Source organism: Leiobunum rupestre, chromosome 7, assembly GCF_980474605.1.
Source record: "Leiobunum rupestre chromosome 7, qqLeiRupe1.1.hap1, whole genome shotgun sequence".
In the NCBI taxonomy this organism is placed as follows: Eukaryota; Metazoa; Arthropoda; class Arachnida; order Opiliones; family Sclerosomatidae; genus Leiobunum; species Leiobunum rupestre.
Window position 1 is genome coordinate 12938808 of NC_143390.1, and position 23905 is coordinate 12962712.

General features: G+C 37.1%; 1 protein-coding gene across 2 annotated transcripts; it reads left to right on the forward strand.

Moving 5' to 3' along the window:
- Nucleotides 1–6678: 6678 nt before the first annotated feature.
- Nucleotides 6679–9004, forward strand: LOC149934733 (ATP synthase subunit s, mitochondrial). Of its 2 annotated transcripts, none has more exons than XM_090152945.1 (6): nt 6679–6768; nt 7990–8069; nt 8144–8352; nt 8417–8579; nt 8712–8824; nt 8934–9003. In XM_090152945.1, exons 2-6 carry the CDS (start codon nt 7990–7992, stop codon nt 8936–8938), a joined length of 570 nt encoding a protein of 189 aa, XP_090009071.1. In that variant the 5' UTR covers nt 6679–6768; the 3' UTR covers nt 8939–9003. The 2 variants fall into 2 exon arrangements, with proteins under 2 accessions (XP_090009071.1, XP_090009070.1); XM_090152944.1 differs by lacking the exon at nt 6679–6768 and adding an exon at nt 7099–7116 and having other exon boundaries at nt 8934–9004.
- Nucleotides 9005–23905: the final 14901 nt, after the last annotated feature.

Sequence of the window (23905 nt, forward strand, 5' to 3'; positions counted from 1 at the left end):
GTACATACATTTTTTACAGTCTAAGAAACGAGGAGCTATAACTTCACAGATAAATAAGCAACACCGTTTAGATACTATTCGAAACAGAGAAGTTTTATCCGCCCATGTGCAAATTGTTTTAACATGCGCTCAACAGGATATTGCGTTAAGAGGGCATCGAGAGAACGACGATCAGCAAAATCGTGGAAATTTCATTGAAATCCTAGAATTGTTAAAGCGCATTTCACCTGACTTAAAGAAAAAAGTAGATAGCATGCCCAATGTAGCAAAATATACCCACGGATCAATACAAAACGAGCTTATTAACACTAGTGGTGCACTTGTTCAAAGAATGATTATTCAGGATATTAATGATTCGGGTGGTTTTTACGCAATAATTGCTGACGAAACTAGGGACAAAGGCGGTGTAGAACAACTAAGTGTTTGTGTTCGATTGAAAGGTTTTTGTCTTTTGTTGATTTACATAAATTTGACGCTGAATCTTTATCTTCCGCGATTATCAAATGGGTTAAAAATATCAAACTGTGTAGCGCAAACATATGACGGAGCGAGTGTAATGAGTGGAAGTAAGTCGGGGGTGAACATTAGGATTAAGGATGCTGTGGGTGGGATGTGTCCATATGTGCACTGTTACGCCCATCGCCTAAATTTAGTTTTGGTGGATACCTGTAAGAATGTACCAATAATTCGTGAAACACTTGGTTTGTTACAGGCAATTTATACATTTCAAAGTAATTCGTCACTTCGAAGTGAGTATTTCCAAGAGGCCCAAAAAGAGCTTGAATACGATGTAATATTAAAATTACCCCAGAGTTGTGACACTAGATGGTCCAGTAAAAAAAAATGTATACATTTTTTTAGAACTAGATATAATGCTGTAGTTTTAGCTTTAGAAAACTTAATTGAAAGTGGCAAATCTGAGGAAGCAGCCGAATGTAGAGGGTACCATTCCCAGCTTCAAAATTTCAGCATTTTATTAATGGTCGTAGCATTAGATGAGATTTTAGGCGTAACAAATGTGTTGTCTGAATATTTGCAAAATTCAAAAGTAGTTTTAACTCAAGCCGTAGCAATTTGCGGTGCCACAATAAAAAAGTTAGAAACAGACCGAAATTCTGAAAGATTCGATCAAATTTGGGATGTTGCGAAACAATTAGCTCTCTCAGCCTCAATTCCAGTACCAGAAAAGAATAGTTCCGTCAAAGTACCCATGAAAAGAAAAAATATTCAAAACAAAAGGTTAAAAGGTACCATAATAACGGGTACTATAGGAAGTCGGGAAACGGAGTTCAAAACTATTGGCGACCAACTTAAAGCAACTTATTTTGAAATTTTAGATAGATTCGTATTAGAAATGAAAAAAAGATTGTTAGAAAATTGTTCTATTTATGAAGAACTTTGCGCATCAGACCCAAATTCGAGCGAGTTTTTGAACGTTGAAAAAATTACTGCGTTTTGTCAAAACTACAAAAGATTTAATTTTGAAATGGAGTCTCTGAAAAATCAGGTCAACGTTGCTAAAATGTTATTTAGTACCAAAAGCGGTGAAAACATAAACACAGAAAGTTTGCAAACGCAGCTTGAAACCAATGAATATCTTAAACCTCAAAATTTGCAAAATGTTTCCGATTGCTATAAATATTTATTGACATACGAGCAGGCATTCCCAGATCTCGTAAAATATTTCCAAATTGTATTATGCATACCTGTTGCTAATACTATTTCAGAGCGTAGTTTTAGTACACTTAATAGACTCGAATCATTTTTAAGAACAACAATGTCTTAAAATCGATTAACAAATTTAGCCTTGCTCTCTATAAATAGAGATTTATCTAATAGGTTAAGAGACAATCCTTTGTTGGTTGTTGACGAGTTTAGTAAAAAAAAGAGAAGAGTGCAATTTATACTTTGAGTTAAATTTTCAAATTTTTAAATATGTAGAAGCTATAAGAGACATATTGGAGGGCAAGCCACAGCTGCCACCAAATTATAAGGGGTAACTAAAATGGTAAGGGCCACAAAATTCTTAGGGGCCACAAAATATTTAGCCCACCCGTGAAAAAACCTTAGCGCCGCTACTGCTTGAAAAAATTACGAACAACCAAAGCTACGGGCACAGATGGCCTCTCTTGTTCTTTAATTAAAGGCCTAGCAATTATCTTGGTCCCAACGTTAACGAAACTCATTAATATGTCTATTAAGACAAACACTTTCCCGTCAGCCTGGAAAAGAGCAAAATTCATTCCCATTCTCAAAGCAGGTGATCTAACGGACCTGGAAAATTACCGTGGAATATCAATTCTTCAAATTCTATCAAAAACACTGGAGAGGTGTGTTTATGACCAGCTATTAACTTATGTCCTTCTACACAATTTGTTATAACCAAATCAATCGGGCTTTAGACCAGGTTAATCCACCACAACATGCGCCATAAATCTCCACCAAACAATAATAAAAGAACTGGAGGAAAACAAAATTGTTGGAGTCATTTTCCTGGACTTATCAAAAGCCTTTGATAGAGTTAATCATAGCTTGTTAATTAAAACTCTTAAAAATATCGGTGCTGACAACAATACAACTGATTGGTTTGAATCTTATCTCAAAGTGTCTTTATTAATGGCAAGGAATCTAGTGTTGCTCAGATAGTGTCTGGTGTTCCACAAGGAAGCATCCTAGGCCCGTTAATGTTTAACATATACATGTATATCAATAATAACTACAAATCCTTATCAACCTCAAAATCCTTTGAATACGCTGATGACAATTCCATTTTGAATTCTGACCATGTTACTAATATTAATATTTTAACAAATAATCTGGAGAGTGACTTTAACTCCCTTAAAAACGTTTTAGAGGCTAAAAATATGCAGGTCAATCTAGCGAAAACTGTTTTTATGATTTTCTCCCCTCAGCGCTTTAAATCTAGCACTAACTTAATCGAATCCCTCGGAAATACTGGTCTGAAAATAGTGAAAACATATAAATATTTAGGGTTGATATTTGATGAGGACCTATCGTGGAAACCACATATAGACTATGTTATTTCAAAAGTCAATAAGCGACTATGGTTGTTAAATCGATTCTTCAAGATCTTGGATATATATAATATCAAGTTATTGCATGACTTATTAATAATGCCAATAATTGATCACGGCAACCGTCTATATATGAACGGACCTAAATTATACATCAGGAAACTTCAAGTAATCCACAATAAATGTGGTAAATTTATGTTGCATAAAAATAGAAGATCATCTGCAACAGAAATGCGTGCGGAACTGGACTGGATGACACTGGAACAGAGATACATTTGGATGCTTCTAACTTTCATGTTCAGGGTGAATATATCAAAAGTACCAGAATATATTCTGGACTTATTTTAAAAAAATGTACATCATAAGTACAGTACTCGTGAGAAACTGACTAACTTCTCTCTGGCCCCTAAGGTCAATAAATTCAGTAAGCAAAATCTGAGTGTCTCTGGGGTAAAATATTGGAATGAACTGCCCAGAGATTTAAAAAATAGTCAATCATTAGGGAGTTTTCGTCAGAATGCTAAAGACTACGTAATTGGACAATTTTATCATTTTTGGTATATCTCTTAGATTTAATTTAATTTTAATGTAATGGATCCCTCTGTAAAAAAGTTTTTTCAACTTAGTAGGATTTATCCAATAAAAGCTTATTTTATTATTATTATTATTATTATTATTATTATTATTGAGCGTAGCTCTCACTGTGGAAACTGGCAGAAAAAGTGGCTGTCCGGTCCTAGAGAAGCTATTGGATGAAACGAAAAGGGGCGTTTCGGAAAACGACTCGAGAGGGAAAAACGGGTGATTGTTCCGCGCTTTAAAAAAAATTGGTATTCTCTCACTGCGATGAATTGGGGGGGAAAAAAGTGGGGTTTCGGAAAACGAGTCGAAAGGGAAAGAGTGGTTAATCGGTCGTGTTGGGGGGAAAAACGACTCCAGAAGAGCTGGCGCCAGAAAATTGCTGTCTGACGGAGCCACGAGAGGGGAAACAAGTGGGCCCGGCAGTCCCAAATAATAGTTTCACACGAGCCAAGCTTTACGAACACACGAATAGTAGTATAACCGGTAACGGAAACATGAACAAATAAAATAAACGGTCGAGAAAAACCGCTCGAAATATTTTTGTGGGTAATATGGGAACCGCTCGAAATATGTTTGTGGGAAATATAGGGGTGACAATTTCAAAAATTACCCAGAGTGGTTGGGCTAAAGGGTTAAAAAACCAACAGAAGCGATTTCACCACGTTTAGAGATGCACTTACGAAAACCCATGCCACCCCCTCCCCTCCCTTCACACATAGGGGCTCAGGGAAGGTGATAGCATAGTTCCCAATTCCACAGAATGGCTGGGCTCCGAAGAGTCGCCAACAATAGATAGGAGCGCTCGGTGGGAGAGTCGCCATATCTTACCCTGCCCCACCCGAATGGAAGCGAGAGGCAAGCGCTGTCGCGGAAACCGTGTGCAAACGCCAAAACGCCAGAGACGGAAACGCCAGAAGATCGCCGAATCCCGATTGCCTGACTTGCAAGGTTGTTGGTTGTCTAAACCGCGTGAATTTTAGGGATGAAAAGCTGGTTTAACTATAGCAGCATATGGCTAGCTTTCTACGGCCTTTCCCTCTCTGGTTTAAAGCGCGAGCGTAGGAGGATTCTACCGTGGCGTAAGAGAACGACGTTATTGCGGACGGTGAGAATCCTACCGTGGCGTTCGAAAACGGCGTGTTTGCGAACGGCGGCGGCGGGGACCGTAGCGGCTACGGGAGTTTTACTCTAGCCTATACTAGCAAAAATATATATAAAAACCATAAAGTGGACCTCTAAGGCCCTTACCGACAACATGAAAAATGAGAAACCCCCTCAATCACCCCAGAGCTGCGTCCCCCATTCGGGGAGAAGAGGAGGGGATGTTAGTTCGCCGCCGCGGAGGGTTAAATTCGCGCATTTTTACACAAGGTACATGCGTTAGTTGGCAAAATTTAAATAGTTCCAAAAAATCTCAAACGTTTTCGTTGTGATATTTCCAAAGTGATAGATTCAAATTGATTTTTAAACATGAGTGAAAATATTAACGGAAAACCATTAGATTTAGTGGCGTTAATAGAAAATTACGAAGATGAAGACTTTTTTATCATTGATAAATCCGGAAACCTTAAAAAAACTCTGGAATGTTTTAAAAGGCAACTGCTCTTCTGTTCTTTTCCGTGGCATTTCAAATGCAAAAGAAAAATATCCCTAAATTGAAATGAAGTAGATGATTACATTGATGAAATTTGATTTTATAACCTAATTGAAAATTAAATAAATAAAATTCAAAACAAACCTAGAAAACGATGTAGCTTATCGGGCCTTTGCATCAAAGGAAAATAAAGTATTTCCGAATCCATAATCCGTAAATCTAGAAACCGTGGTATTTCCAAAGCAGACGGTGCAGACGATTTTGATACTAGGCTCGTGTAAAACTAAAAAGACTCAACAGCTGACAATGACCGAAAAACACAAAACGTTTAAATGAGTTTTGAAATTTATATTTTTATTGACCGAAAAACATAAAACGTTTAAATGAATTTTTAAATTTATATTTTTATTGACCGAAAAAAACAAAACGTTTAAATGAGTTTTGAAATTTATATTTTTATTTAAAAAAAAAACACGTTTAAAAATTTATTTTGAAATTTTACGTAAAAGAACATTTAAACAATGGGCCACGTCGACGTCGACCTCAGATTCCACACCGGCAAGTCGTTCCCCGCATCTTATAACTGTTTCTCCACTCATTAATGCAAACGAATTGAAATAAAGAGTAATCTTTAAAAACTAAATTATTTATCTCGCTTTCCTTTCTCTACTTGAGTTTAATTAATCTAAGCCTAATTAACCACCGGATTTGCATCTCGCTCCGCTCAAGTATTTGTTGAAAATTCCGTTTTCGGTTTTTGCAACGTCCTAGTTATTATTATTATTATTATTATTATAACATTAGCTTACAAGAGTGACAGAATCAGATAGCAAAGCGAGGGGTCGGACATTTGCCTGTTTTGTGTACGGGATTTTGGATTTTTTAAAAGTCCAGGATTTTTTATTGTGGATTTGTCATACAAAGTCTATGGATTTTGGATTTGTGGATTTTTTTCCAAATTTTGCCCTAAATACAGTAAACTATTCTTTTTAATAATAAAGATAAGTTACAACAATTATTCAAAAGATAATCTATCATATCGTAAAAGAAAACTAAAAAATGCTGTATTTACCTTTCGAAAAATATGAATCCGAAAACCTTATTCTGGATAGTTGCAGCCTTCTCTCGCTTTGTACTTACAGCTAAAACCGTTAAACAAAGTGGAAAAGATCACTAATGAATCAACAACACCTGTAAATGGTTATTTGCATCAGTGCCTACGTTATTCACAAAGTAGACCTGATCACTAGACAAAAAAAGCTTCGTAGGCGCGGTGTAGATGGTGTTACTGTCGTTTTAGCCAATAATATAATCGGTGGGCTGCCAGCCATTCGATTAAGCTTTCTAGTTTGTTATCAGATTTCTATGATTAAAATAGGGGTGTGGGATGGTGGGAATTCATGGAAATTTTAACTTTAGAAAATTGGCAACACCTATCCTATGTGGCTAGTGGCTACATTGACTGATTAGTCAGTTTAGATTTTTCTACCGCAAACGTTAAGGCAAAAATCGTAAGATAAGTAATACCGCAGTAGTTGAAGGAACCTTTTAAAGAAGGTAGGTGTTAAATCAAGTGAAATATATATAAATTATCTATTTTGTTTAAATTAAAAAGGGTTGAACTCTAAAGTTTCGTTTAAGTTTAATAATGTGTGACGTTGATTTCCACTTGCCTATTCCCATAAACTTATCTCCAATTGTCGGGATATAAATAAAGATCTAGTAATATAGTTAGGGTTCATAGTTTTTTTCACCTGTGAGCATTTCCCTGGGTATTTTATTTCTGGCAATAAAGGAATCAAATTGCCTGTCTTTTGCATTCAAATTCTGAGGTTGCAGATGAAGATTTAATATCCGTCTCTTCAACATTTGCCACTCTTAATGAAGATCTGAAGCTCACCAATGGTATATTCATTGACAAGACATTAATCAAAGCTTTTTGCAAAATTTGTCAAAAACTAAAATACTGTTAGATAGCATTGAAGTTAATTTTAAAACTATTAACGAAAATGTATTAGCTCAAATTAATACCTGGGAAGAAAGAGCCACTTATTTTAAAGTAAAATATTTTCTGAAAGAAATTGACCAGGATATTAAAATAATTATAATTAATGCCATACATAGTCAACACGATGTTTATTGAAATTTGAAAAGAAGTTTCAGACCATTGATTGCAAGGAGCTTGATTGTTGATGCATTGAACTGCCTCATTTTGCTACTTTCTTTTACAAATAAAATTGACTGGTTGTCAATTTTCAATGCAAATTTTACTTCTAAGTAAAATGTTATTGGAAATGGAAGGAAATACACCAAAAATAGAACTAAGCTTGCCAAAATTTAAGATAGAATGTTCCTTAGATTTAGAATCGCTATTCCTGCAGCTAGGAGTTGTCGATATTTTTCAACGTGGCATAGCTGATTTGAGTGGCTTTTGTGTTGAAGGAAAGAAGCCATTCATAAAGCTGTAATTGAAGTTAACGAGGAAAGAACACAAACAGCTGTAGATTCTGGCTTTATGGGAAGGTTTTGCGCGTATCTTCCTCGAAATCAGTTTAACGTTGACCGTCCATTTACCATTATCTTAAGAAATAAAAAACTTAATGCAATATTATTTAATTCAATCATGTTTCTATTAAGGAAATTGTATAAATTAATTTTTTTATATACTATATGCTTAAAAATTGTTGAAACAATAACTTAAAAAAACTAATATTGTTTAAATTTATGCTTCGTAGCAAACATAATGTGATCATTTTATAATTTTAATTTTTGTTGCAGATGTTATTCCGTGGCGCTTTTCAAAATAAAATTATTTTGAAGAGAAATCTTTGGGGTTGGCTTAATGAAGTGGCAAATCGGTATATTTAATTGATAAGCCTCTTTCTGTTGTTGAGACCCATTAGCTCAGATTAAAGTTTTAATTTCCCTGAAGAGTTGATCCTTCTCGAATACAAGAGGTTGGGCCAAATAGAGCAGCAGCTGAATGGCTTATTCGCTGTGGTGCCTCGATAAAATGGAAAGGAACAAACAAATTTCACAGTGACTATAACACTTTGCCCGCTACCAACTTACCTACCTATAAAATAGAAGAAATAGATGCTACGGAATCATCTATAATGAGTACTGGATTTCCACATCTCAGTAATGAAAAATGAATTTAAGTTCGATAGTTACTAGTTTTTTTAGGGCTTTTTTTGTTATATAGAAGGATTAGATGAATTAAAAGTGTTTACACTTTTACGGTGCAATTATCTGGATGATGAGGCCTTGCCTTTATTGAGTTATGTTAAAGGATCTCTTGAGAAATTAGAACTTTGTAGCTGTGGTAATATATCCGATGTAGGATTAAAGTCCCTTGATCGCCTTGTGTAAGTTTAGAAAGTAATTTTTATATTTCTTTTAATCTGTGGCTTGCTTCGTGCTTCAAATCTTCATTTTCTGAAAGTGTTTAATTTCAAAACAAACTTTATAGTGATTATTTATTAACACAAGTTTTTCAGGAATTTAAAAAATCTGCATTTATTTGATCTTCAACAAGTGAAAGATCCCAAAGGGTGTATTTCTCATTTAGAAACTGCTCTGAAACATTGCCAAATTAAATTTGAAGGAAAATAATATGTTCTTTTAAATATGTTAGTCCATTTTCTTGTATTTCTCATTTCTAAAATTCTTTTAAACATGGTAAAATAAAATTTGAAATAAAATAATAGTATTCATTTTTGTGTAATTCAAATTGAAACATTGTCAAATTTGAAGGAAAAAAATAATTTGAAATGTAAATAAACGTGTTTGAAAAATAATTTTAGTTTCACACTTGCAAAGCCTCTTAATTTGACCTAACTTCGGAAAAAATCCCCCCGGGCTGAATTTTTGCATACACCTTTATTTAGTGTCTATAAACGTTTTGTTAGAAGTCCCCATCATTGGGGTGTATGGAACTTTTTTTGGTGGGAAAATTACCGGCAAAAATAGTTTTTCACCAATATCTTCGTTATTATTACTTTTACAGCTATACTGTCAATTACAAAATTAATGCTGAGCAAGTTCTTGCCTCGCGTTCTTGACAAGAATGGTCTTCTTTGAATCTAGCGTCTGGGCAGTCGTTTCTGCGCAATCGCAGTGCCAATGTATTTAGTATGGCTTCAATTTTTTTTTGGTGGAAAAAATATGCCATACCTAAAAACTTTACATTCGAAAGAGGTTATGGTCTCTTAGATTAAGAATTTGTTACAAATTCTTAATCCAAGATGGTCTTATAGAACCTCCCCAAAGTCCTAAAGTCTCCGCTGCCAACTTTCACCGCCATCTTGGAAAATGGCCGTCATTTTATATTCGCTTATAATTCAAAAACTATTTGCGTAAAACGTTGATTTTATCAAGGAGTATACCTATCCTTCTTGATTTTATCAAAAGGTCAAAGTTTACGATCTAATAAAGTTAAAATATCTTTAAATTATAACGGAAAACGGTATATTTCTTACATATTGCTTATTAAATATTTTAATAATAATAATAATTTAATAGTAATATTTCAAAGTAGCCCCGTTCTTCATTTTCATTTCCTTCTCGTTCTTCGTTTCCATTTTGTTCTTATTCATTTTCATTTTCTACTTGTTCTTCGATTTAATTTTCTGCTGGATTATCTATTTCCTTATCGCTCTTTTCTTCTTTTTCCGAAGTCCGAGTTTTCGACAAACACATAATGGTCCGCATCCTTTTAAACAGTTACAAAAATTCATGTTCAAAAGACATTCCGGAGCCGGCGGTTGCGAAGTTGTTTTTGGACGTAATAGATTATCTTTATTTATCCATCCCCAAACTGTAGGATTTAATTAATTACCTAACCACTTCTGAACTTGATAATACACTCGAAATAAGTGCTCTTTAGCTGCATTTTCTGTAGTTGGTAAAACATTTAGGTTGACCGACTTCTTTCTATGTATAGATTTTGTAAAGCATTTAAAACGATATTCGATATTGGAAATTTCTGTAATAGGAGCCCCATACATGGCCAAAATAACCCGCATTCCATTGGAAGCAAGCGATTCATGAAAAACTGAAGGTTGTTTGAAAACTTGAGCTGCAACTTATAAATCTTCTCGTTTTTCTATTAAGTTCAAAGCTGATGTTTTACCTTTACTTATTAAAAAGAGCAGATGATGTGTCACACCCGGTAACTGCGTGTAAAAATAAAATATGATCTCTGCCTTTTTCATGTCTGTCAAAACTTTGAGAAGAATAAATTTTCTTTTCCCGTTTTCAAAAAAAAAATTCTTTATTCATATTTGATATTTTCATTTTTATTTTTATAAAAACATTTTCCAAAAATATCTTTGGTACCGTTTGCTTTGAAACTGCATGTGCTGTGGTCATAACGACCTAGAATGCCCTCTGGAGGTTGAATGTCAAGTCGGGCAGTCTTGAAACTATTTTCTCTAACTAAGCGCAACATTTTAACTTAGAATTCGCCTTAGAACATTTTTCATTCGAAATTGGCGGTAAACCAAAGGCGTTTTTTATTAGAAAAAGAAGGGTGGGGTATCAATTATTATTTAATATTAAAATAACTACTTAATCAAATTTAATCCAATTAAACTTTGACCTCCTCCAGAGCAACAGGGCTACTTTGAAATATTACTGTAAGTTTTAATTAATAAGCAATATGTAAGAAATATACCGTTTTTCGTTATAATATAAAGATATTTTAACTTTTTTAGCTCGTGAACTTAGACCGTTTGATAAATCAACGTTTTAAGAGTTATTAAGAAGGATAAGACAATTTGAAGAAGAATGACACCACATATGTTGAGGTTCTGTAAATAGTTTTTGAATTATAAGCGAATATAAAATGGCGGCCATTTTCCAAGATGGCGGTGAAAGTTGGCACTGCAGACTTTAGGACTTGGGGGGGGGGGGGTTATAAGACCATAAGCTCTTTCGATTGTGAAGTTTTTAGGTATGGCATATTTTTTTCCACAAGAAAACATTGAAGCCGTACTAAAAACATTGCACTGCGATAGCGCAGAAACGACTGCCCAGACGCTAAATTCATAAATTCAAATAAGACCATTCTTGTCAAGAACGTGCTTAGCATTAATTTTGTAATTGACACATTTTTGCCGGTAATTTTCTCGCCATAAAAAAAAGTTCCATACACCCCAATGATAGGGACTTTTGACACAACGTTTATAGACACTAAATATAAAAGGTGTATGCAAAAATTTATCCCGGGGGCATTTTTTCCGAAGTAAAATCCTAAAGTTGCTGGACTATTTCGAAATTCGAACTTGAAACATTTGTGGTAGATGGCGCATATATACTGCGACCCTAAACGGTGTTCCATTGCATCTGTGCTTGCCATTCGTTCGATGATCTCTCTTGGAAAAAAAGCACTGGTCGCTGTCAAGACACTAGTCTTCTCGATTTTCCCCACAAACAACCACACTCCAGTAACAGCTTATCTAGTACTCTAGTATCTACCCACTCAGGGGCGGCTCAAGGGCCGGGCAACTGCCCGGGGCGCCGGTTTGAGAGGGGCGCCGAAATTGAGTTGTGAGCCTTTTTGGTTTACCAAGAATCGGATTTGTTTATAAAAATTTTAATGAAAGCATAACATAATTTGAAAAATCTTTAGCTAATTGGAAATACAAACTGTTTTACCAACCAAAATGTCCAACATCGTCGATGAACGTTTTTTGCGACTATTTTTTTACAATAGTAAATAAACCATAAAATTACGGTGCATAGTTCTGACGGATAAAGCATTTTCCTGGTATTTTCATTATAAACCAGGGTATATAATATGAAGAAGAAAAAGTGGTTGGGCGATAGTACAAGAATAGAAGGGTGTCAGAATTTTTAGCCCGGTGTACCTAGCAACAGGGGCCATACCACCGGAAGCCTATCATCATAGTGCCCTACGCCAGCGTCCCCAAGCCCGGACAGGTGACAAATCCAGCGAGGGGCTAGCCAGTAAGAATTTGCCTGTACAACAATTACGTAATCAATAATGAGTACAGATGAGTACACATGATTACGATGAGTACAGACCGATTACGATGAGTACAGAATGATTAGGGTGAGAACATAATAATTACGATGAGTAAACAGGCAACCCAAATCTTTAAAATTGTAACAGATGAGTAATTAAGTACGGGGTAATTCCAATGAATACGCGTGATTACAGATGAGTACGAAAATTACAAATGATTACGGGATTACAAATGAGTTCAAAAGATTACCGAAGATTACAGTTAGAGTGAACACCGATTACGGGAAGTGGTTAGCCCCTCGGGTAGTAGTACCCTACTACTGATGGTTGCACCTTTGACGCAAACCACTCAACCCAGCAGAAGGTGCAGCAATGGGTGGACCAACCCTCACTTCGCACACAGCCGTGGGATTAAGAGTGGATGCTATAGCAACTCCAGCCGACACCCTACCTACGTAGGTAAAGAGTCATACCCTTTGGAGAGAGCTCCTAAAGGGGAACGACGGGAACACAGCGGTCCACATAAAACGGGCACAGCTGGCACCGGAGATCCCGGTGCGACTCCAAAAGGCCGAGAAACAGGAACAGAATTATCAATAAAAATATAATTCAATTATGTAATTGTTAAACGTTGAACGAAAAAGAGGCTTTTACTGTATTCTTCCCCCTTAATCTGTCGTGTGTCCGTGGTTAGCGTTAGTCACTTCTATTTTACGCGCACGTGCAGAAAGCCATTTATTAGTTTCAGTTAAATAGTTTTAGTTAGATAGATATTAATTAGAGACACGTTGAATTGAATTAAGATTATAAAAAAAGGAAATTAAGAGAAGCCGTTGAAGCAGAAAAGAAAGCGACAGCTTAAAAAAAGTTCTTAAGTGTAGGCCTTAAAAAATCCCGCCAAATACTGTTTTAATTAAGTTGTTAAAGCAATAAAGCGTTCTATCAAATAGGCCCAAAACCGGCCAAACGTTTCATACAGACTATAGAGCTAGTTCATCAGGACTAACAAAGTTTGTTATTCTTTGGTTTAAGAGAATTTGGCTTATATCCTGTCTTTATATGAATATTTTAGAGACGTACCTTTAAGCATATGTAACATAATTGCTCAGTAGTATGCCACTGTACCTTTATTCCATTCAAAAATCTTCACTAACGGTTTGTTTCACCACGAACCAGTAAAAAGGTGGACTACGTTAGATTTTAACCTTTTTATTCATCCTAGTAATTTTGGGAGTCACACTATTGGCTACTAACATATTTATTTAAGCCAATGGAAAACCTCTAAATTGAGAAGGAATTTTTTGCGTCGGAATTTTAGTCAGCCCAATGTAGCTTTATTGAAATTTATAAACTCGCTCGGTTTGTGCGGATGAAGTTAAATACTGAGTAGTTTAGAAAAATAAAATGAAAATGACCAATACGGTTCGGTTCAGAGATCACTTTCCGAAAATGAAATAAGTAGTCGAAGTGGGATATTCCACCAGCGTTATTAAATCCCATACCAAGCCTAGAAGAGTTAGGCCTAGGCTCAAAAGAATCTGCAAAGACTCCAACCTTGTAGATGCCCCGGAAAAGATCAACCTGAATTTCAACTATTTTTTCCAATAAACCTGCTTCTTTTATTTGACAATGCAAATTTATTTTAGTACGTGAGTCTCCGAGAACTTCATTAATTGGCAAAATAATTACATTAACAGAACTTGACACTATATTTTAGCTCCCAAGCCTTGGTTGTTCAAACCTGTTTGTTTACTAAAATAATGGCCGTCGGTTTATCAGACGTAAAGCTATTTGGGCGACGGTATTATCGGCATTTGAGATTCGATGACGTCAAATATGACATAAAATATGATATCAAATATTACGAAGGGCATGTATGACGCAATATCTGTGAAACAAACCGTTAGTGAAGAAATAATGCTAGTGGCATACTTATGAGTAATTATGTTACATATTCTTTTAGGAGTGGTAGCCTGTAGGAGGGACCCTAGGTATTGAAGTACGTTTGGGGTTAAGAATATTATATCTAAGTTTCTTTTTAAACCCATGGATTTGAGACTAGTATTTTGCTTATTTACACAAAGTATTGAGAAAGTGATTAAAGGGATTATTTATTGTTATGAAAACGGTAAATTTATAACATGGACATGGTTATGTTTTTTACCGGGGGGGGGGTAGTTCAATTTAGTCTCAAAATAAAAGGGGCGCCAAAAATCCCCCTTGCCCGGGTGTATAAAATTTCTTGAGCCGGCCCTGTACCCACTACCTAGTAGTAGCTGCCGTTTAACCTTTCTTCCCAAAATAGAACATTTACCTACATATATTCACTATTCAGTAAAGAAAGAGGCTCACTCGACGCACTGGTCTAAATTAATGCTGTAATTATCTTAGAGCTCCAACTAGTCTAGATATTATGGAATCAACGCTCCCAAAATGGTTTCTTCCACTCTGTAGTGTCAAAAGCGACATAAGACCCAAAAGTGTGTCGGTACGGTATAATGTTTAATGAGAGCTTGTCGCGAAGTAAAAAGAGGGAGTGGAAGAGGGGGTTGAAAATATGTCATCAAAATTTGAAATTTCCTCCTCTTCAGCGACGCCGAGTGAGGCGTTTTAGAACGTATGTCTACGGGAGAATAAATCGAAGAGATGAAATCGCGCCAGACCATAGACTAAATATACCGTTGCTAGTACTATTCCATCTAGTAGGTTATGTAGTCTATTGTGAGACTAGCTCTCAGTAAATATTTTAACGGGCGCAAAGGTAGAGTTGACACACTTTTGGGTCTTATGTCACTTTTGGTAGTGTATACATCTACTTCATAGTTATCTTGTACCCATACAATTCTTTCCTATTTACAAACGTCAAGATAACTTGCAAGTTTAAATTTTGTTTGGTTCGTCACTCGTGACCTTCAGTTTCGTCGCGCAGAAAAGAACGTTTTTTGTTTACTAACTCTGGCGGTAGAAATTTGATGCAAATACCAGATAATTTGATAAATTTGGATTAATATCGACAAAATCTAATTAAATTTTTATAAATAGAATAGTCGTTTTTTCAAAGTTCACTTTTTGGTATTCTAGAATTTTAAAAACTATAATTCGATTGGTCGGTGCGAATAACCTAAAAATAACCAAATCATTTGGTCAAATCGAATAATAACGAATACTTTGCACAGCCCTATCAGTATTGCCGGAAGAGTATGAAGGGCGTTGGAACTTTACGTCCTTTGTCGTGACTTTACCAGTTCATGAGACTCCCAGAGCCTTCCTGTCTGAGCACAGGACTATGGGCATCGTAAATTCGTAATAACGTTTCATCGAGCCCAGGGTCCACAACCTACATCAGTGACGCAGAAACCTTCCACCACCCCACGTCAATGACTTCACAGGGACTCTGTCTCATTGTTATATACGAGCTTTATTCTTATTCAATTCCCTCAAGCTAAAACAATAAGCTCTTCGGGCTTATATCGACACCCACAATACCCAGTTCATTGCCATCTCGGAAACAAAACTCGATAACACCATCTCCTCCTTTGAACTTTTCGGTCCGAAGTTTTCCGTCTATCGTAAGGACCGAAATGCTGACGGTGGAGGCGTGTGCCTTGCCATTAACACAGATTACGAAACATTCCCTATTGAGAACGTAATCGTTTTTATTATCAAACTTACGTTTATCATTGTTTGATAATAGTTTTTTGTAATCGCCCCATTTTTTAAACCTTAGTATATAATCATAAACCGTCCTTGAAATTGTGTCCAGTATTACCTGATTGATTCCATGTATTAAATTATTAGTTGAATTTTCCTAATGTCTTCATTGATCGCCTTCTGCTAAGAATTACATTCCCTATGGTCTATGGAGCTTCATTAATCCATTGAAGCTGTTGTTGCACGGGTAAAAATCGGGTCTTCATGTCTGAGGCTGTGCTTTATTTATCCGCCTCCATCCACGACGCCATCATATACTAAGCGTCTCAATGCACTAATTCAAAAACTTACTGATGCACATTCCGATCTTATCATCCATGGGGATTTTAATTACCCAAGCATCGACTGGGTCTTGATTACTAGTCCCTCCACAGTGCAGGAAGCATGGGCCGTGCTTAAAGGTGCAGTACACTCTGCTGTGGCAGCGCACGTGCCGATCCAAACTCTTTCGTCTAAACACAACATGCCTTGGGCGGGTAACTCTCATAAGTCGGCGAAGAGAGGAGCCAACTCAAGGCAGGTTGTGCCGATCAAAATTCTTTTGTCTAGACACAACTTGCCTTGGGTTGGCTCCTCTCTTCGCCGACTTATGAGAGTTACCCGCCCAAGGCAGGTTGTGCCGATCAAAATTCTTTTGTCTAGACACAACTTGCCTTGGGTTGGCTCCTCTCTTCGCCGACTTATGAGAGTTACCAGCCCAAGGCAGGTTGTGCCGATCAAAACTCTTTTGTTTAGACACAACTTGCCTTCAGTGGCGTCGCTAGGATGTTTTAGGCGGCATTTTAGCCACCTGCCAAATTTCTGAAACGCCACCTAAAATTTCCGAAATGCGCTTCCTAAAATTCCCAATTTTTCCAATTCACTTGTCGAAAAGTTTCTTCAAACTTAAAAACGGGCATCAAAAATTTAATTTTTCCTAGTCGACCAGTTTTGAAATCCTGGTGACGCCACTGCTTGCCTTGGGTTGGCTCCTCTCTTCGCCGACTTATGAGAGTTACCAAATGTCACTACAGCCGCGCTCAACAGTATAATGCTAAATATCACAATAATAATAATAATTATACCATCCTCTTCCCCAAAAATAATTGCTGGTCGAATATTTTGGTGATTGGGTGATTCGGTTGTTTGTGTTTTATCCCAGGTAAGGGAAGGGCCCGACCTTTTACCGGGAGATCTTTGGTTTTGTGGGATATCGAGGAAATCACAGCGCCCCTTTCGCCCCTTTTTGATATACCGACGTGCCCAAGACCACTTGTGGGATTGCCATTTATATTTCCTATACATTATATATATTATATATTATTTATTGTGTTAAAATATGTCTAATTAATGTATTATACATATTTTTTATTTAAATTGGAGAGTTGGAAAAAATAATACCCGAGATAAATAACGCGAGTATTTAATAACGCGCGCTCGGACGCGAGCTAAAAAAATGAAATTGTAACGGTTCGGGATTTGATTTAAAAAGTACTCCATTTTATGACCGGAGAAAAATAATTTTTATTCAACTAATTTTGGACGTTAAAGTCGTGTTTTGTTTAACCTTCGAGCTGTATACGTGTTGACTTGAAGATAAGGGCAGCAACAATCTATATTGGCAAATTCGTTATGCCCAAACATCCAGCGGCTACTTTCATCACATTGTACGAGATATACCATCGCCACCAACATAAATTCTATGCCCTGCTGTTCCGAAAGTTCAACAACGTCGTTCAGATTCTTCCACGGCTCCAACCGGACTCTGTCACTACGATAACGTTTTCGCAGTTCAACTGAACATTTCATGATGAACTTTGTTAGGTAATGGTTGCAACCTCTATTTTACATTTCGTTAATGTCGGGATCAATGGCCAGTTGCTTAATTTGTTAATATTTCATTTCGTTAATGTCGGGAGCACTGGCCAGTTGCTTAATTTGTTAATATTTACTTTAGTTAAATTAGTATTTAGGTAGTTTTAAGTTAGCTTAAATGTTTAGTTAGGATATTAGGGTTAAATTAAATCATTTAGTGTTTGGCAATCTAACAACTGGCTTGATACGTTTCATTTCAAATTTCTCCTAGACACCAATTTAATACTGAGGACCCTCGCTAACCCCACCATATAACGTTACGCAAGTAGTCCCGGGCGTTTTCATTCATTATTATCTCCTTTGGTTTTCTTTTTTTTTAATTGTAGGCGTGTACCTTATACGGGTTCGCTTAAGTCGATTGTCCCTAGGTTGAGATCTGATCTCCGACGCCCGCTCTACAACAGCCTACAATTTGCGCCAACTTACGAGACACCAAGCGATTGTGAAATTCGCTCTCTGGGCTGCCAGGACTTATCATGTCGATAAAGTGGCCTCAGACGAAGGTTCTACCAGCTTGTTGTTAAGAAAGCTCAGACTTCTAGCGTACGTTCCTGACCTTCACTCGTCCGGTCGGGTATATGCCTCGGCGCTTGAGAAGGCAACCCTCCTTACCGAAATTAACTTGCGAACCTTCCCGGCATACACATCTGATACAGTTCCACTCCTCCATCTCGTTCCCCGGCGATGACTTCTCTCACATTCTCTGCACAGGGAATCCACAAGCTCTTGACCAAGGTCAAGCCATACAAAGCCCCTGGCCCTGGTGGCATCCAATCTATTGTTATCCGTCAATGCGCAAAGTATCTCGTAGAAACCGTAAATACTTCTCAACATTTGGCTTAGGTGGAAGAAAGACAGGTCCAAGTAAAGTGTTACCAGCAATTCCACACCAGATATTAAGGCTAAATTGATGTTGGTGTGAGCTAACAGTTGTCGCGTGAGAGTTTCTTTGACTCCACTGATGTCCATTGTGCAGATTGATAATGCCGTCACGAGAAAAATTGGCTTCATCAGCCGTTAGGATTATAGCCGGAAACTGTAGATTTTCAGCGACTCTGTTCACAAACCACTGGTAAAACTCATCTCGCCTAAGATAGTCTGCTTCGTTCAGAGACTGTACCTTTGGCAGATGGTAAGGGTGATACTGGTGACCATGAAGTATTCGCCACACTATGACGTGATTTACCCCCTATTGCCTTCCCACTTGCCGAGTACTTCTTTCGGGAAGATTATCTTAAATAGTAAGCACCTAAATAACATTCGTATTTTTAATTACTCTTTATTTATTTATCAATAAATGGAAGTAAATACTATTTTCGGTAGATTAAAAGCAACGAATAAATGATTATAAGAAAAATGCCAGTTTTAAAGACCAGGTGTAATTACTTGTTCTTCGACGTCTTCTTGATTACTTGCGGGTTGAATATGACCACGCTCTCGTAAATGTATATCGACGGCTTCGAACGTGCGTTTATCTGGTAATCGTCTTTCGGGGAATTGCTATTGGTATAACCGCCTCGCTTCTAAACTATTACCATGGGCCCGTCCGTACATCAAATGCATATCCGCATTCTCAGAGTTATTGAAATTCGCCATAGCTGGTATCATCTTGACGTAAAGTAATGATTTTCGAAGCAGCACGTTATTTTATACTTCAAAATCATCCATTCAGTCTGTGAAAGTTCAAAGTCTAATAGAATGACCGTTGGGAAAATGTCCCCCTGGTTTATTGTAGCTTATCTAAATACTTTTTTCAACTAGATTTCAATTCGTCTTCTCCGTCACTTTTTTATGAACTTACATGAACGTAAAACGTCCGATATTTAAGTAATTACAATTTTTAAAGTTGATCTCAGAACAAATACCCGGCAATTTTGGGGGGTAATAACGTTATGTTGTGACGATTAATACGTGGCCCACAATCTTTCCGTGGTTTTAAACTGAATGTTCACAAAAAGTTAACCACCAGTGGAGTCAAAGAAATGTCACGCGAGTCGCGACAAGTGTCAAGTCACACCAACAGTAATGTAGTCGTATTGTTAGTAACCATTTATTTGGAACTTATTTTCTTCCACTTATGCTAAATGGTGAGGCGTATGTATGGTTAATACAAGATACTTTGCCTGAATTACTGGAAGACGTACATTTGCAAGTTAATGGTCCAATTGCGCAGTTCCCATTAGCGCATATGCAATTGCGCGGTTTTCCATTTGCGCGAGTTTAACTTGCTCAGTTACCCATTTCCGCAGTTTTCCATTTGGCCATTTTTTATTAGCGCAGTTTTTCACTTGCTCAGATATTTTCGATTTCCGCAGTTTTCGATTTGCGCGTTTTCCATTTGCGCGGTTCCTCGTGACTTAAATAATATATATTAAGCCTTTTTTCCTTGTCAAAAGGTATTTCGTGTCGGTTTTTTTGTCATAACTTTTTATAGCATCCAGCTGAACTGCTAGTGTATGTTTTATGTTCGGTCGTGCTGTAAATAACAATAATTTTAATGTTTTTCTACGGTTAAATTTTGTTCGTTGAACTATTCTCTAGGGTATATATGTTTATCAAATCGTAGTTTTTCGGCCTCCCGGCTAAGATGAAAATGTAGTATCTGTTACGCTGTGAATAAGTTTCTCGGTTCTAAGGAATAAATGTAGCTTGTAACAATTGCATTAGACCTAATTCAGCTGTATTTTGTAGAGGTTAAGCTTACATTCAGGTGGAAAAAGGAAAATGCACATTTCTAAGCGGGACAAAGGGATAAAAATGAGCGCCTATTTAAATGGGAACATCGTACTTCTCAGGGATAAGAATTTTTAAGTATTATTGAGAAAGTCAAACCATGGATAGTAGATTTTAGAGGATCGGTAAAAAGCCTGGTTTTTAGCCCCCGTAAACCAATCACACTAAGGGAGTCGTCCAAGGTTATTTGAAAAAACCAAGTATCGCTAAGAGTGGACGATACTGTTCGAAAAAAGAAAAAAGATAAACACGAAGTACATTTTTACGCCAAAAGATATTTTTTCACGTTTTTATAGATCAAATATGATATACTAAATATCAGTTGATAGTTTTTATTGAATTAAAAAAACAAAATTAAAAATTACTAAAATATAAAGCGCAAAAAATTACGTAACAATATCAACCGCATTAGATTGCCATTTTGAAATTTTAAGATCACGTGGTACAAACGACCTTGCAAGACTCCCTCGGAGTCTCTCGAGCTGATTGATACGCGGGGATAAATAAAATGCACTGTGGAAGGCTATCGAAAACCTGTCCTCTTAATTTACTGTCCATGGTCAAACCGACCTTCAAATAAGCTGACGCTACCCGAAAATTAGTAAATTCGTCGTAATCGTGTTTTATTTCAAATTCAAAAATTCCTTTTTATTGCTTGTTTTTTATGGGATGATCAAATTAGTCAATAAGTAGATTAGTCCATTAGGAAAAGGGATAAAAAAGCTAAACCCTAAACAAATTTCAAGAAATTTAAAAACTTACAAATAGCTCGTACCGATAGGTCTTTGAGCAAATAAAATGACGCGAAACTCGGACCAAATAGATCTTCGAGTTAAAAACTAAATTAAATTAAATCAAATAGCCAGAATTTACAACGGTAGACCGGTTTCGTCATATTTGGAACTCTTCAGTACCGTGCGGGAAGGCTGGCTCGCGACTATTACACCGAAAAGAGAAAGTAAGCCTAAACATAAAAAATTTCAAAACGAGTTGCGTAGCAACGGAAAGCCGAATATTGGGAGAGTGGTGGAGAATAGTATATACGAAATGTTACATTTCTTGTTATTTATGGGGACTAACTAATTTCACATTTCTGCCACCAGGTTTAGCAAAAACTAGGAATAATTGGCGCTAGTCACGTTAGAAAGCAGACAACTTTTCGATTTATTTTATACTCCCTTTTTACGATACGTTAGTTTAATAATAAGTTGGGCAATACTTGGTTCGTTATGGCTAGGTCCTGTCCTCTGGCTCGTTGCAGACGGCCCATCATGATAGCAAAAATGGGGTTGTGGTAGCGCAGCGCCGTCAGGCGCCAATACATAGCGTATGAAGGCCCAAACACACATACGGTTCGCAACCGATTTCGCCTGTGAATTTTCGCGCACGCGCCCATGCGCCATGACTTCCATTCTATTTAAGTCACGCGACGCGACGCGATTTGCCAGCGAAATTTCGCGCGCGAAGGCTATGTGTGCATCCACCTTAATTCTTAAGATTATCTCACATTTCCAGCGTAGTACAAGCTATAGTTCCGGTTGAGCTAAGGTTATGTTAGGTGGCCGCCGCAAGCTTAGGCTAGGTAGGGTAAGATGACTGCCGCAGGCCTAAGCTAGGCAGATACCATTATTTCATCTTGGTCGAACGGCCGAGAAGCTACGCTTCGCTGTTCGACTAGAAATATATTCCCAAGAACGATATTTTACCTGAGGAGAACATGAAAATCATTTGTATTTACAGCGCTACAGGACCTTAATCATACGCTAGCAGCTCAGGTGGATGCTAAACAAGGTTATTTATTAAAAAAAAACCCACAAACAACCCTTCTTCAAGGAAAAATGGCTTAATACGCAATATTTACGTCATGAGAAGCCGCGCATATGGGAAACAGCGGAAATGGGGAAAAACTGCGCTAATGGTAATCTGCGCAAATGGTAAACTGCGCAAATGCACAGCCGCGCAAATGACCACTGCGCAAATAGGAAAAGCGCAAATGAGAAAGTGCGCAAACGGAAACCGCGCAAATGGGAACTGCGCATACAGACCCAAATCCATTAGCAACGAAAAGGTGCATGCGGTAATTGAACGACGGAGCCCTAACAAATTGTAGCCGAGAAGAGCTCCCCTTGATGCGCCGTTTCCCATGAGATGAATTGGTCGAGGGGTCACTGTTGCGTGGTCCACCCGATATCTCGACTTTTACCTCTGGGGACACATTAAAGACTTGGTTCGCGACATTGATGACCTACGACAACGAATATTTGATGCCTGTGAAACTCCGTAACACGCCTGGAATCTTCGAATGTTTTCAAGAATCATTTGTAGGTGGTTATTTTGAACAATTTTTGTAATGAAATGAAATTAGTACGTGTTTCATGACATTTGAAGAATAAAAAGATTCCAATTCAATTAGAAACTTTCATTTAATCAACGGTGACACTTTGAAACACCTTCGTTTTACGTAAAATGTAATTTATACACTTACTCTAATTTAATATCGCACTTTTGATATTAATGATCATTTTCTTATCTTTTTCGAAAAAAAAACCAAATAATTAGTCAAAGGAAACAATTGGGTCCAAGGAATAATAGAAACTGCACATTTGCCCGTCTAATACGTTTTGGAGGAAAGAACATTCTCCGAATTTCAGAGGTGGCGAAAAAACCGTTTCCAAACTAAAAGGGCTGTCGACAACCTCAAGGATGGTGATGGAAAAAACTTGACTCCTGGCCTGCCTTCGGGGAATCAGGTTTAGGAAGTAACGAGACCCCGATTTCCAATGTGGGGTGCCGTTTGCCTACCCGAAGGACACGCACGGGAATTCGTAAAAAATATAGACGTGTCCGATCTCTTTTGGCAAATAGTCCTTTAAAATTTGGTTTTCTTAAAGGAAAAGTCCAGGTTGGGTAAAACTTGGGTCTATTTGAAAGATCATGTTTAAATATACCCAAAAATATCAGTCGTAAAATTGTATCTTTTTTTAATGACGAGAAATTAATTTTTAAACGAGCGAAATTCACCCGCCAAGCGAGCTGCCATTTTCTTTCGCCTTCCCTCCGCAGACCGCACGCGGAGCAAGCGCACGTAGGGAACAGAGCGCTGTTATAGCGCGAACAGCGCGTGATTAAAGTCCTTAAACGTCACCGCGAAAGAAAATGGCAGATCGCTTGGCGGGTAAATTTGGCTCGTTTAAAAATTAATTTCTCGTCATTAAAAAAGATACAATTTTACGACTGATATTTTTGAGTTTATTTAAACATGATCTTTCAAATAAATCCAAATCTTACCCAACGTGAAGTTTTCCTTTAATATGCAGGGTGCTTCCACATAGAAATCTCATAGGTAACATGCAAAAGTGGATGGAAATCGATTCAATTTTTAGTAACAAACAATTAAATTTTTTG